The following is a 15,436-nucleotide window of genomic DNA, read 5'->3' as shown; positions in this document are numbered from 1 at the left end:
AAACCTAAAAGGAAAAAACTTAAAGCTGTACGCCCCAAACTAATAACTTATATAACCTCTCAATAGTACATTTACATTCTGTCCTTTGCAATCTACAGGTAGAAATGCCCTATTCCACATCCTGTTGTCCAGAGGGGGAAAAGATCCAGTTTTCATTCCCTACCCTACAGCATTTCAAGCAAGTTCCAGAATGATTGCATCAGCTGCCCGCCCTGATAGTGACACAAGGGAATGGTGCCCTTCTATATTTAAATTGTTAATGGAAATGAATTCATTTACTGTACAATTTTCAGATCCCATTTTTACAGAAAAGTTTTAATATTTGGTAGCTGTCGTGACCTGTTCTGTAACCCTCTGAGAATTCTGCATTCCTCTTGTCCATCGCTGATTTCCTTCGCCTCATCATTGGCGGCCGTGCCTTCAGCTGCCTCGGCCCCAAGCTCTAGAATTCCCTCCCGAAACCTCTCCTTCCTCCTTTAAGACGCTCCTTAAAACCTTAATCTGTCCCAATATCTCCTTATGTGGCTCGGTGTCAACTGTTGTCCGATTACGCTCCTGGGAAGCACCTTGGGAAGTTTTACTAAATTAAAAAGGCACTATATAAATACAAGTTGTTACTAAAAGCACAGCAATGAAGTAGATGAGACATGGATGTTTTATACTGGGTTTGACAACATCTAAACAGCATTTTGGCATTTATTTTTTAAAAATATGTGTTCCTGTATGACAAGCAACATCCACTCACACTAAACTGTAAACAGGAACTCCTTCCATGCAAGGCCCAGGTGATTCACCTTTTGTGCTGAAAATGCATTCGAACTCTGCCGCAGCATCCCCAGACTGTAGGAGTTCAGATTCGTTGCTTCGCTGGATAGGAATTTTGCAAATTGTTTAAAGGATTCTTTACCTTTTATGATTATATAATAGTCACCCGGAGATAAACTCACCAAATTAAAAATAAAAACAGAAAATGCTGGAAACACGCAGCGGGTTAGGCAGCACCTGTGGAGAAAAAGAGACTTGCATTTCTATAGCGCCTTTCACGACCACCGGACATCCCAAAGCGCTTTTACAGCCAATGAAGTACTTTTGAAGTGTAGTCACTGTCGGAAACACGGCAGCCAATGTGCGCACAGCAAGCTCACACAAACAGTAACGTGATGATGACCAGATAATCTGTTTTTAGGTGTTGGTTGAGGGATAAATATTGGCCAGGATGCCGGGGAGAACTCCCCTGCTCCTCTTTGAAACAGAGCCTGGGAATCTTACATCCACCTGAAAGGGCAGATGTGGCTTCGGTTTAACTTCTCATCTGAAAGACAGCACCTCCGACAGTGCAGCACTCCCTCAGTGCAGGGAGAGAAAGTTAACGTTTCAGGTCAATGACCTTTCACAGATGCTGCCTGACCTGAGTATTTCCCGCAGTTTCTGTTTTTATTTCAGATTTCCAGCATCCGCAGAATTTTGCTTTTGTCTCACGAAATTGAATCAGTTTTTAAAATTAAATTAATCAGAAGTAAGAATTACAGTGTGACACAAATATTCTGAAACACTTTTTTTTTTTTTTTAAACAGTGTGTTCAACACCCCTCGCTCTTCAAAGGACCTCCTGTGCTTTCTGTGTCGCAAATCGTTCTTGAAAACCAATGCAGCGATCAAGGACAACAACAGCTGCTTTTGTAGAACCACGCTAAAGTCCAGTAGTGAAGGAATAGCTGTGGAAAGGAAGCAATACATTTTCCATCGCTAGAGGGCACCCCACGCACACACACACGCCCCTCAGCTTCCCACCAGCAGGAGCACTGTAGACCAAAAAGATACTTGGTGTGACAATGAGGTAAAACGTTAGCTGCTTCTACCAGTCTCCCTCCCAAGTATCATCTCCATGTGCATTCAAGTAGATTTGCAGTTGTTTTCCCTGTTGCAGCGTGTTGGAGTAATTTTTTTTGTTGTTGTTTTTTTTGTTAAGGAGGAGGGTAATGGAACAAATAATTTGATGTCATTTGTCTTCAGTCACCCACGTGAATTCAGAGGTCTCGAGAGATTTGGTTGAGAAATGTGGCTGTGCGTCGCGATGTTTGATCGCTGTGTGTTCAGCTCTTGGGCTGTCCTCAAAAGGCCATCAGGAGTAAGGGCAGTTCTTCAGTTCGGCTTTAAACGCTCTGATGGAGGAGTTGTTGAGAGTCCAGGCCTTGTACACAAGGACCAGGGCCAAGAGCACCGACCACGTCCTCACCGGAGACAGGAAGAAGGCAGCCGTCCCATAGGTTACCAGCAGGATGTAGCTGCCGTAGACTTGCCACAGGAGAAGCACGGTCATGAAGAGGTGCATTGGGACGGTGCGGATCCACCCAGTGTACTTGACGTGCGACCGAAAGCAGGCCCCTCGACAACGAAGGAGCAGACACCAGCACAGGTAGCAGATCAGCGGAATGTTAAAAAATATCAGCTGGAAGAAAAGGGGGGAAAAAATTAAATATAGTATTAAAAGGGGACATTGCCTGTTGGAGATTAAAGGGGTGGATTAGTAGGGAGAATGGATACGGAGGAGTGATCCCAGACCAGCACTAGTCTTCTCCAGCTACTTTCCTATTTCTCACTCTCTCCTGGGTCCCGAAAGCATCACCTCCCGGCTTGCCCACAACTTCCTGTCTGAATCTCAACTCTGGGTCCTGTTCTGCCCACAGTGAGATTACTCTGGTCAAAGGCAGCAAGGCTGCGCTTTATCACAGAAGATATCTGTCCGCATTGCTATCCAGCTGCTCCTGCTGGCAAGGTGGTGGTCCACCACCTTCTTGATACAACTGAATGTCTTGCTAGGCCACTTGAGTCGCTGTGCATATAGGCCAGACCGGGTAAGGACAGCAGGTTTCCTTCCCTAAAGGACATTAGTGAACCAGTTGTTTTTTTTCACAACAATCCAACAGCTACATAGTCACTTTTACCGATACCAGCCTTTTATTTCCAGGTATTTTAAACTGGAAAGTGAAAAGAGTTTCTTCTTACTTACTCTATCAAAACCATGCTCCACACAAACACACAACACTTTTAATGTTGGATCAACGCTACACAACATGTAACAAAAAACAGAAAATGCTGGGAATACTCAGGTCAGGCAGCATCTGTGGAGAGAGAAACATTTAACGTTTCAGTTGGATGACCTTTCGTCAGTTCTGACTTGCCGACCTGAAGCGTTAACTCTGTTTCTCTCTCCACAGATGCTGCCTGACCTGCTGAGTATTCCCAGCATTTTCTGTTTTTATTTCAGATTTCCAGTATCCGCAGTATTTTGCTTTTCTACACAACGTGTAACTCGGAATGTTAATCTCAACCCTGTTAAATGTAGATGGAGCCAATCGGTGCAGTGTTTGAGGGGATATTGTGAACCGTTACCTGATCATTTACCTGAAGGATTCCAATGAAGAAAGTCAGGCTGCCCTCCAAGAAGTGACCGTCCACGACCATACCAAAGACAAAGCAGGCTCCAAACCGGCCGTCTATCACCTCACCAATGAACCAGGGCCCTGCAACATGGGAAAAGTAAATGCCAAGGATTTTACATCCAACCTCTACTTGATGTTGGCACTGGGCTCAAAAATGGAGTCAGGGGAGGGGTGGAAGCATTCCCCTCTACACCAGTGTCTCACCTTTGTGAACAAAACTTCCGTGAGAAATACAAATATCAGAGAGAACAAATGATGGGCTTTTACCTTTGTTCAATTTCAATTCACAGTACCGCTTCATTGAACACAACGCAAGGCTCCAGATCGATAATGCATTTAGAAACATAGAAGATAGGAGCAGGAGTAGGCCATTCGGCCCTTCGAGCCTGCTCCGCCATTCAATGAGATCATGGCTGATCATCCAAATTCAGTACCCTGTCCCTGCCTTCTCCCCATATCCCTTGATCCCTTTAGCCTCAAGAAATATATCCAACTCCTTCTTGAATATATTTAATGAACTGGCCTCCACCGCCCTCTGTGGCAGAGAATTCCACAGGTTCACCACTCTCTGGGTGAAGAAGTTCCTCATTTCAGTCCTAAATGGCTTACCCCTTATCCTTAGACTATGACCCCTGGTTCTGGACTCCCCGGCCATCCGAAACATCCTTCCTGCATCTAGTCTGTCCAGACCTGACAGAATTTTATAGGTTTCGATGAGATCCCCTCTCAATCTTCTAAACTCCAGTGAGTATAAGCCCAATCGACACAATTTCTAGCAATCAGTCACATTTCCCTCATGTTTGCAACTGTATGATTTAAGTGGCAAGGTGTGAGGGAAGAAAGGATCCAATCAAACTTAGCAAAAGGTTTCTGTCTAATAAGACTTTTTACAATTCACATCTGATCTTTCACAGACCTGAACTGGATGATTATAAATGTTTTGTTTGCTTTGTAATCTTCACTTTATTTCTTCCCTCCCCCTCTTGAAAATGGTTTATATCTTCTAAATTATATCTAATGTGATAAATGATAATAAATGGGTTGTTAAGTAGAGTTTAACACGAATCACAAAAATGTGTTAGATTGGCATACAAGAGTGGTCAGACCCAGAGCTTTGGAGATGCACTGTGTGGCATCAGCAGCAACAGTAACTTGCATTTATATAGCGCCTTGAACGTAATAAAACGCCCCAAGCCGCTTCACAGGCGTGTAATCAGACACCGAGCCACAGGAGAAGATATTAGGACAGGTGACCAAAAGCTTAGTCAAAACGAGCAACATAAGAGGGGAGAGAAGTAGAGAGGGTTAGGGAGGGAATTCCAGCTTAGAGCCTCGCAAGCTGAAGGCGTGGCCGCCAACGGTGGAGCTAAAGAAATCGAAGATGCTCAAGAGGCCAGAATTGGAGGCGCGCAGAGATCTGGGAGGGTTGTAGGGGCTGGAGGAGGTTTCAGAAATAGGGAGGCATGAAGTGGACAACACTGGAGGGTGGGTCGTTCCAGGCTACTTCATCCACCTCCCGCACTAGAATGGCAGTGCCACTTGTTTCCTGTTACCCACTCCATTGGGGGATGCACGTAGGGGTTGCCAGCCCTGCAGGATTGTCCTGGAGTCTCCAGGAATTGAAGATTAATCTGCGCTGCAAACAAACCAGGAGAATATCATAGGTGCATTAACAAAAATTGAGATTTTTTCCCCCCATTTTCTTGGAACATTTTTGGTCATTAGTTATAAAAACATTGGAGATGGGGGGGGGGGGGGGGAAGTCTGTTCAACCGACAGTTAAGAATCGTCCAATTGGGTAATAAAGAGTTTGTTTGTTTTCCAATTAGTGTGGGGAGGCGGGGCTCCGCGAGGATGGACATGTCAGGCGACCAATGGCGGGAGCTGTTGGAGGTGGGAAGTCATGTGATAAACTCCAGGAATACATCCAACTACAGTTGGCAACCCTAGCTGCATGGTGTGGGAAGAGAGCGGAGCGGAAAAGAAAACAACTGACTCAGCAGAAAGTGGGGAAGGGCAAGGAGAAAGAACGCTTCCTAAAGCTCTTCCAATCAAACATAGTGGAGGCAATGTCGTCATGACAACACTGCACCCCTTGTTTAAAAAGAAACCCAACAAGACTTGTTAAAAATAACAGAAAATGCTGGAAAAACTCAGCAGGCCAGGCAACATCCGTGGAGAGAAATTAAAAGTCGACGTTTTTCAAAACCCTTTTGAAAAAGGGTTTCAACCCGAAACGTCGACTTTTAATTTCTCTCCACGGATGTTGCCTGGCCTGCTGAGTTTTTCCAGCATTTTCTGTTGTTATTTCGGATTTCCAGCATCTGCAGTATTTTGCTATAAGACTTGTTAAAATACGGAATAAACCAGCCGACAGGTTGTGAATGAATCCTGAGGGGCTATTAGGGATAACAGATAAATACTGAGTGTTAAATACTCACCCACAGCTGTGTAACAAGTGAACAGCAGCACAGGATAATAGAATACGCTCGTCTTACTGAACACATGAAATGAAAAAATTGTCAGAGTGAAGAAACCAGGACTCCCTGGAGGGGAAAAGAGATTGAAACCATTTTACATGAAGGAAATTTAAAAAAACTTTAAAAAAAAAAAAAAAAGAGAACGTCATAGAATCTTCCAGCACAGAAGGAGGCCATTCGGCCCATCGTGCCTGTGCCAGCTCTTTGAAAGAGCTACCTATTAGTCCCACTGCCTCGCTCTTTTCCCCATAGCCCTGCAAACTTTAACTTTTCAAGTATATATCGAATTCCCTTTGAAAGTTAGTATTGAATCTGCTCCCACCACCCTTTCAGGCAGAGCGTTCCAGATCACAACAACTCACTGAGTGAAAAAATTATCCTAATCTCGCTTTGGCTGTTTTCTTATTTTTCTGAGTTTTTTTGAACTCGCATTTGTGGTAAACCACTGTTTGTATTCTACTGTGTACATGCCTGGACATGCCTCGGCTGACTCCTCCCACAAGTCCTAGTATAAAGGTGACTGCTCCCCAGCCCTTTGTATTTCTGGACTGGTCGACCACTCGAGGCAGACCTTCATTCTTTTGTTAATAAAAGCCTTTAGTTACTCTCTTAACTCTCAGTCTTTTATGAGTAATTGATAGCGCATCAGCATTCTCCGCTAATATTTTACCCTCCTCCTACGAGCCACTGGCTGAAGTACTGTTCTACAGACAGAGCAGCCTCTAGTACGCCATCCAATTGGCTCTTCATCAGGCGTGAGTTTCAATACTAAGTATTGGTGAGATATTTGATCACGGGGTGGGGGGGGGGGGGGGGGGGGAAAGAGAAGAGGAATTGCAGCCAAGTCCGATCTTCTCTCTCTCTCACACACACACGCGTATACTGTCTAACGAGGATCGCTGGATAGGCATAAGGGGCAGGAAATGCTGGTCGATTCGACCCTTTCTCTGGCCCTGGGTGCCGAGGCTAATTGTAGCATTCCCAACTGCCTCTCCAACTGTAATCACCAGACTTGGCACAGATCAAAATTCTTTCAACACTTTGGTTACTGGTAATAAATATATCTGAGATGGGGAAAAAAGGCTGTTTGATTGGATGATTTTTGTCTGTCGTCAATTGAGTAAGGAAGAGTCTGTTCGCTTTCTGATTGGCTGCGCCGGAGGTCATGTGATGAGATCTCCAGGAATAGGTCCGACCAGAGTTGGCAACCCTACCGAACGCCTCTTTTACACAATCGCCCCAACCCCCGAGGGTATAAAGCTCACTGGACACACTCACTAAGCTAGAGGGAGCCACGGGTGGACTTTCTCTTGTAGCGTTTATCCCGTTTAGAAATAACAAGTACTTCGCCACACCACAGTGCTCCACGCATGGCCCAGCTGAGAACGACTGAACATAACCAACATTTTTAACAGCATTTAGTATCGAATGCAAAAAACTGAACTTGCCTTTAAGCTGTGGTTTCCTTTGGTATCGGAAGGCGACGATTATGATGATATTAGCCAGTAAAACCATAACAAAGATAGCCCTGGCCTGGAAAATATAAAAAGGCACACCATCAAGTCAACATCTCCAGTTCACAGCCTACCCTGTTTCAACATTGTCCACTAATCTCAGCATGGTTCCCGTCGTCCTTTAGGTAGTTCTTCCGAGAATCCATTTTGAATGGTGCCATGTTTCGGAGTGAGCTTGGATGGGTTACTCCTCTCTATGGAGAGCAACACTGAGTGAGATAAAAGAAAAGAAATAAAGAAGTACCTTTTGAAGTGGAGTCACTGTTGCAATGTAGGAAACAAACAGATAATACAATACAAACAGGGAAAGTGAGATAATGTAATATAACATAACAGGGAACAATGGAATAGTATATAAACAGGGGGGATTGATGCCAAGCGGGATAATAGAATTTGGACAGGAAAAAGTTGATTAGGTGAAATAACAAACCGGAGAGAGCGGTACTCAATCACATAACAGGTTCAATAAGGAGTGTAGAAGAGCATGCCAGGAGCAGCACCAGGCGTACCTAAAAAACAAGGTACCAACCTGGTGAAGCTACAACACAGGACTACATGCATGCTAAACAGCGGAAGCAGCATGCTATAGACAGAGCTAAGCGATCCCACAACCAACGGATCAGATCACAGCTCTGCAGTCCTGCCGCATCCAGTGATGAATGGTGGTGGACCATTAAACAACTAACGGGAGGAGGAAGCTCCATGAATATCCCCATCCTCAATGATGGTGGAGCCCAGCACGTGAGTGCAAAAGACAAGGCTGAAGCTTTTGCAACCATCTTCAGCCAGAAGTGCCGAGTGGATGATCCATATCGGCCTCCTCCTGAGCTCCCCATCAACACAGAAGCCAGTCTTCAGCCAATTTGATTCACTCCACGTGTTATCAAGAAATGGCTGAGTGCACTGGATACAGCAAAGGCTATGGGCCCTGACAATATCCCGGCTGTAGTGCTGAAGACTTGTGCTCCAGAACTAGCTGCGCCTCTAGCCAAGCTGTTCCAGTACAGCTATAACACTGGCATTTACCCAACAAAGTGGAAAACTGCCCAGGTTATGTCCGGTCCACAAAAAGCAGGACAAATCCAATCCGGCCAACTACCGCCCCATCAGTCTACTCTCAATCATCAGCAAAGTGATGGAAGGTGTCATCAACAGTGCTATCAAGCGGCACTTACTCACCAATAACCTGCTCACCGATGCCCAGTTTGGGTTTCGCCAGGGCCACTCGGCTCCAGACCTCATTACAGTCTAGGTCCAAAAATGGACAAAGGAGCTGAATTCCAGAGGTGAGGTGAGAGTGACTGCCTTTGACATCAAGGCAGCATTTGACCGAGTGTGGCATCAAGGAGCCCTAGTAAAACTGAATTAAGTGGGAATCAGGGGGGAAAACGCTCCACTGGCCGGAGTCATACTTCATTGGTGATGAGCCTTGGAATAAGATAACTAAGAATTACAATGAAACAGTTTTTTTGATACCGAGCCAAATTTCAACTTTGGAATGTGTGATTTTTCAAAGTACAAGTATGAAATCCAATAGGGAATTCAGAAGGAACTTCTTTACCCAGAGGAGTGGTGAGAATGTGGAACTCGCTACCACAGGGAGTGGTTGAAGCGAATAGTACAGATGCATTTAAGGGGAAGCTAGAGAAGCACATGAGGGAGAAGGGAAGAGAGGGTTCTGCTGATAGAGTTAGATGAAGAAAGACGGGAGGAGGCTCGAGTGGAGCATAAACGCCGGCATGGACTGGTTGGGCCGAATGGCCTGTTTCTGTGCCGTACATCCTATGTATCCTATGTAATACCTAGCACAAAGGAAGATGGTTGTGGCTGTTGGAGGCCAATCATCACAGCCCCAGGACATCGCTGCAGGAGTTCCTCAGGGCAGTGTCCTAGGCCAAACCATCATCAGCTGCTTCATCAATGACCTTCCCTCTAACATAAGGTCAGAAGTGGGAATGTTCCCTGATTATTGCACAATGTTTAGTTCCATTCACAACTCCTCAGATAATGGAGTAGTCCATGCCCGCATGCAGCAAGACCTGGACAACATTCAGGCTTGGGGTGGTAAGTGGCAGGTAACATTTGCGCCACACAAGTGCCAGGCAATGACCATTTCCAACGAGAGAGAGTCTTACCACCTCCCCTTGACATTAAATAGCATTACCATCACTGAATCCCCCAACATCAACATCAACATCCTGGGGGGTCACCATTGACCAGAAACATAACTGGACTAACCACATAAATACTGTGGCTACAAGAGCAGGTCAGAGGCTAGGTATTCTGCAGCGAGTAATTCACCTGACTTCCCAAAGCCTTTCCACCATCTACAAGGCACAAGTAAGGAGTGTGATGGAATACTCTCCACTTGCCTGGATGAGCACAGCTCCAACAACACTCATGAAGCTCGACACCATCCAGGACAAAGCAGCCCGCTTGATTGGCACCCAATCCACCACCTTAAACATTCACTCCCTCCACCACCGGCGCACCGTGGCTGCAGTGTGTACCATCTACAAGATGCACTGCAGCAACTCACCAAGGCTTTTTCAACAGCACCTCCCAAACCCGCAACCTCTTCCACCTAGAAGGACAAGGGGAACACGCGCATGGGACCACCGCCACCTCCAAGTTCCCCTCCAAGTCACACACCATCCTGACTTGAAAGTATATCGCCGATCCTTCATCGTCGCTGGGTCAAAATCCTGGAACTCCCTCCCTAACAGCACTGTGGGAATACCTTCACCACACGGACTGCAGCGGTTCAAGAAGGCAGCTCACCACCACCTTCAAGGGCAATTAGAGATGGGCAATAAATGCTGGCCTTGCCAGTGATGCCCACATTGTGAATGAATTTTTAAAAAAACAACACTAACTGTGATCTAACCAATGCCCTTCATAAATGCAAGTCCCTTTGCTGTGCTTCTGAAGTTGACACTCACACCTACCATGATGTGGTGGCGAGCCAGGAGGATGAATGAGGCCGCAATGTCAAAAGGGAGCAGTCCGATCTCTTCCGTTGCAAACTTGTGACCTTCAATCGTAGTTCTTCCAGCTGTGTCCTGAAAATGGGAAAAGAAGCGATTCGGTGTGTGTGGGGCATAGTGAGTGTGAGCGATTCGCCAAGCCATGGTTCAAGGTCATTTCTAGTAAAGGGAGGCAACCCTGAAATGTCAAGGGTCCCAGCACCGGTGCTGGCAGAGGGACCCAAGCCCGACTCAAGCAGACATTTGACTGGGCGGGAGAAGTCGGGAGCGACGCGAAATGGCTGCTGGTGGTTAGGTCCAGTGTCTTGGGTCTGGCCACAGGCAGGCTGACCTCCCAGCCCACCAGTGCAGGCCAATCATTCACCATCGGTGTTGCTGTCCTGCGTGTTACCCTCCCCCCGACACGGGGAAGGGTTCTGGCCAGATCAGCAAGGTTGCACACGTGACTGCATCAATTGAGCGTGTGCACTGTGACGTAAGAAAACGACTAGGCACTTGGTCTAAGTGTTAAACAAAGCTTTAATCAATTGTTTTACAACATGGAGGTCTAGTTGTGTCCTTCACTAGTTCCTGTTAAGAATGTCTTGCGCAAGCTGGGCCCGTGCCTGAGTATTTATACTCTCCCTGGACAGCGCCACCTGTAGGCCGCTCAGTATTATTTCATAAGTCTTTCTCTGATTCATGTCACAGGGTCTGCAGTGTGGAAAAAGGGGCAATGAAAAGCGACACGATTACAGAATGGCTTTTAACAGAAGTGCTTCCAACAATGCAAAAAGGCCATGTAGGTCTGTTGGTTAAATTTTGGACAATGCCGAGTTAGCATCAGACAAAGACAAGGGGAGAGTCAGGCTCACAACTGTAGCATCATCCCTTCAAAAATTCGCAGAAACAATGATCACAGTTGTCCAGTGAATGTTTTTATATATATTTGCTTTTGACCATTTCCTCACCCTACCTTTTACTGAAAGCATTCACTCCTGGTAGAGTACTGTCCATGGACACCAGGCACTTTCTGTTGCTGCCATTCTTCATATGCGAGCCAAAACATTGTGGGCAGGCAATTTGAGCGCAGGAGGCATCATAGTCAAGCCCAATTCACTCATTCAACGTCCACAGATGCACTTTTCCAGCACTGCGATCAGGGACTGTAATTCTGGCTGATTTCCCCCTCTAGTGACCCAATAACCCGCTGTGGCCAAGATCATCCAACAGCACAAACTGGGGATCAAACTCATGACCGTTGGTTCTCTGTGGCTGTTACACATTGTCATGGTATTTATTGATAACGCTGCATATAATATGACTCTGGAGTGATTTCAGTTCATCATTCTAACCACCAGGTTCAGTGCCTTCTGATTTCTCTCTTGTAACCCATCATTCCCTCATCAGAGCTGCTAAATTTCTCAAAAGATCTGCTGTAATTTGCAGTTAATTAATGGTGAATTTAATGGCCAGTGTATAATGTGGAACCGCAATAATGTCCCAGCACGCCACATGTAAAGGAAGCTGCTGTCTCCATGGCTTTGGGACTGCTAAGTAAAAGATATACTTACATTTATACAGAGCCTTACACAACTTCAGCATGTCCCAAAGTGCTTTACAGCCAATGAAGTACTCTTGTAATGTGGGAAACGCAGCAGCCAATTTGCACACAGCACGATCCCACAAAAAGCAATGTGATAATGACCAGATAATCTGTTTTAAGTGTTGGTTGAGGAATAAATATAGGCCAAGTCACCAGGGAGAACTCTCCTGCTCTTCTTCAAATAGTGCCACGGGATCTTTTACATCCACCCGAGAGGGCAGACAGGGTCTCGGTTTAACGTCTCATCCGAAAGACGGCACCTCCGACAGTGCAGCACTCCCTCAGCACCGCACTGTCAGCCTGGATTATGGGCTCAGGTCTCTGGAGTGGGACTTGAACCCACAACCTTCTGACTCAAAGGCGAGAGTGCTGCCCACTGAGCCATTTCTAGGCTAAACTATCTGCTCACAGACTATTGCTAACCACCAGCCTAAAGCATAAAAGCATTGGCAAGTGCGCACTTTTCTCCCTTTCGTAACACTGAGGATCATGGCGCAATTCAGCAGAATATACCCCTTCAAGGTTCACATGTGTACCTTGACCAGGCAGAGAAATTCTGACTAAAAAAGTTGATCAGTTTTATTTCATGCTGTGCAATGCTTTGTAAATCCAGCAGGTGGAGCCAAGCCATTGGCAAGAGAAACAAAGAAGATTTAAATAATAAACAGTGGAAGATTTTTTAAAAACCTATCCGCTATAGGGACTGGCTGACCAGAAAGCAATAAAAATCTGCTGTCAGTGTTTATAAACCAGTCCTTACATGCCAGTAACCTCTCCTCTGACCACCTGTTACTTAGTATTGATACAAGATGTGCTTTTCTTTGTATCTATTGATGAATATCGCCCAGTGGTCAGTCATTATGAGTGGACTATACAACTGAGGAGGCCTTCAGCAATGAAGAATAATATCAGTGTGACAATGACACTGGTGTCAGTCGTGGCTCAGTGGGCAGCACTCTCGCCCGAGTCAGAAGGTCGTGGGTTCAAGTCCCACTCCAGAGACTTGAGCCCATAATCTAGGCTGACACTCCAGTGCAGTGCTGAGGGAGTGCTGCACTGCCGGAGGTGCCGTCTTTCGGATGGGACGTTAAATCGTGGCCCCGTCTGCGCACTCAGATGGATGCGAGAGATCCTGCGACACTATTTTGAAGAAGAGCAGGGGAGTTATCCCCGATGTCCCGGGGCCAATATTGATCCCTCAACCAACATAACAAAAACAGATGATCTGGTCATTATCACATTGCTGTTTGTGGGAGCTTGCTGTGCACAAATCAGCTGCCACGTTTCCTACATTACAGCAGTGAGAGGCCTCCTCAGCTGACCACTGTTGGCCTGGATTATGGGCTCAAGTCTCTGGAGTGGGGCTTGAACCCACAACCTTCGGACTCAGATGACTGAGCCACGGCTGACACCAGTGTAAAACATTGTCACACTGATATTATTCTTCATCGCTGAAGGCCTCCTCAGCTGTACAGTTCACACAAAGACTGACCACTGGACATTATTCATCAATTCAAAAGTATTTGATTGGCTGTAAAGCGCTTTGGGACATCCCGAGGTCGTGAAAGGCGCTATAAAAATGCAATTCCTGTCTTCTTTCTTCGTGCCAGTTCAATGCTGAGGGAGTGCTGTGCTGTGCTGTAGGAGGTGAGGCTGAATCCAAGGCCCCATCTGCCTGTTCAGGTGGATGTTGAAGGTCTGTTGACACTGTTCTGAGAAGATCAGGGACTTCTCCTGGTGTCTAGCCCATTACTTCTCCTTCAAATCAACACCACCAAAAACAGGTTAACTGGCCACTAATGGAACCTTGCTGTGCTCAGAATGGTGGCTACATTACAACTGCACTTCCAAATAACTCACCGAATGTGGAGCACTTTGGGACATTCCGGAGATGTGATTAGGGACTATATAAATGCCTGTTTTTTTTTAACTGTATGTTCAGACATCAACACTAGCACACAAGGATGATACGTTGCCACAGTCAGTTAGTCAGTGATCTAACGCGGAACAACATGATAGGAGGGTCTGAGGGGAGGTGGGACACGTGCTGTGCGAGCCCCTGACCCATATCTTTAAAAGCTCATTGCATTCTGGGACGGTTCCCATGGACTGGAAGGAGGCTAATCTAATCCCCATCTTTAAAAACAGTGACAAGACGGACCCGGGTAACTATAGGTTCATCAGTTTGACATCAGTAATAGGAAAGATGCTTGAGGGAATCATTAGGTATGTAATATATATAGCTTAGATAGTGAGGGACATATTGGAGACACCCACAAAAAAAGGTCTTACAAATCTAATTGTATTTTTTGAAGAAGTTACAAAGTTGGTTGATGAGGGAAGTCCAGTAGACATTGTCTACTTAGACTTCCAAAAAGCTTTTTGCAAGTTGCCACACAAGAGGTTTCTCTAGAAGATCAAAGCCTCTGGTATTAGTGGTAATATATTGAGCTGGATTGAGAACTGGCTGGCAGGACATAGACAATAAATAGTTATAGATGGATTTGGATCTGTTTGGAGACCGGTCACCAATGGTGTCCCACAGGGATCAGTATTGGGAAAGTTGCTCTTTACTATTTGTATTAATGATCTGGATGTAGGTGCTGGGGGCACGATCTGCAAGTTTTCAGATGATACGAAGATCTGTACGAGTGTTAGGACTGTAGACGATGCTCAACTACCACAGACGGATCTTGGTGTGTTGGGGGATTGGGCTCGTGACCGGCAAAGGATGTTTAACTTGGATAAGTGCAGTGTTATGCTCATGAGCAGGGCGGATGCTCAACATTCATTCACCCTTTAGGGAAAAGCACTAAAGTAGGTGGAGCTAGGCAGAGATCTGGGCATTCTAGTGCATAGATCTCTAAAGGTTCAGGAGCAATGCAGTGAGGCGAAAGCTAGAGCAAATAAGTTTTTGTATCCATAGGATAACTGACTACAAGACAAAGCGCACTATTTTAGCCTTGTACAAGACCTTGGTCAGCTCTCGGTAGGAATACATTGTCCAGTTTTGGTCTCCTCACATGGTGGGTGATAGTGAGGCTTTGGAAAGGGTGCAGAGGGCCACTTCACAAATTCCCACTTTAAAGCATCTTGGTTATCAAGATAGACTAAAAGAGCTGGGACTCTACTTCAGGGAAGCGTAGTCGTAGGGGTGATCGAGGTTTATAACAACAACAACTTGCATTTATACAGCGCTTTTAACATAGTAAAACGCCCCAAGGTGCTTCACAGGAACGTTATCAGACACAATTTGACACCAAACCACATAAGGAGACACTAAGACAGGTGACTAAAAGCTTGGTCAAAGAGGTAGGTTTTAAGGAGCAACTTAAAGGAGAACGGCAGAGGTTTAAGGGAGGGAATTCCAGAGCTCAGGGCCTTGGCAGCTGAAGGCACGGCGGAACGATTAAAATCTGGAATGCGCA

The 15,436-nt window shown here is 45.8% G+C and overlaps 1 protein-coding gene across 3 annotated transcripts in view; it reads right to left on the bottom strand.

The window, feature by feature from the left end:
• Positions 1–1,951: 1,951 nt before the first annotated feature.
• Positions 1,952–15,436, bottom strand: part of tmem62 (transmembrane protein 62) — a 49,882-nt gene continuing 36,397 nt past the window's right edge. For 2 of the 3 annotated variants that reach the window (XM_086003808.1, XM_086003807.1), the window contains 2 exons: positions 10,379–10,498; positions 6,057–7,455 (listed from right to left, as the gene is read on the bottom strand). In XM_086003808.1, the coding sequence (XP_085859934.1) occupies positions 6,889–7,455; positions 10,379–10,498 (687 nt within the window). In that variant the 3' untranslated portion in view covers positions 6,057–6,888. Of the gene's footprint in view, positions 2,449–3,404; positions 3,524–5,883; positions 5,985–6,056; positions 7,456–10,378; positions 10,499–15,436 lie in introns of those variants that run through there. The other variant, XM_086003809.1, reaches the window with a different exon arrangement.

Source organism: Somniosus microcephalus, chromosome 12, assembly GCF_052327205.1.
Source record: "Somniosus microcephalus isolate GS21.2 chromosome 12, FLI_Smic_1.0, whole genome shotgun sequence".
Classification (NCBI taxonomy): Eukaryota; Metazoa; Chordata; class Chondrichthyes; order Squaliformes; family Somniosidae; genus Somniosus; species Somniosus microcephalus.
Note: the sequence above shows the minus strand (reverse complement) of the source record. Positions and strands in the feature narration are given on the sequence as shown.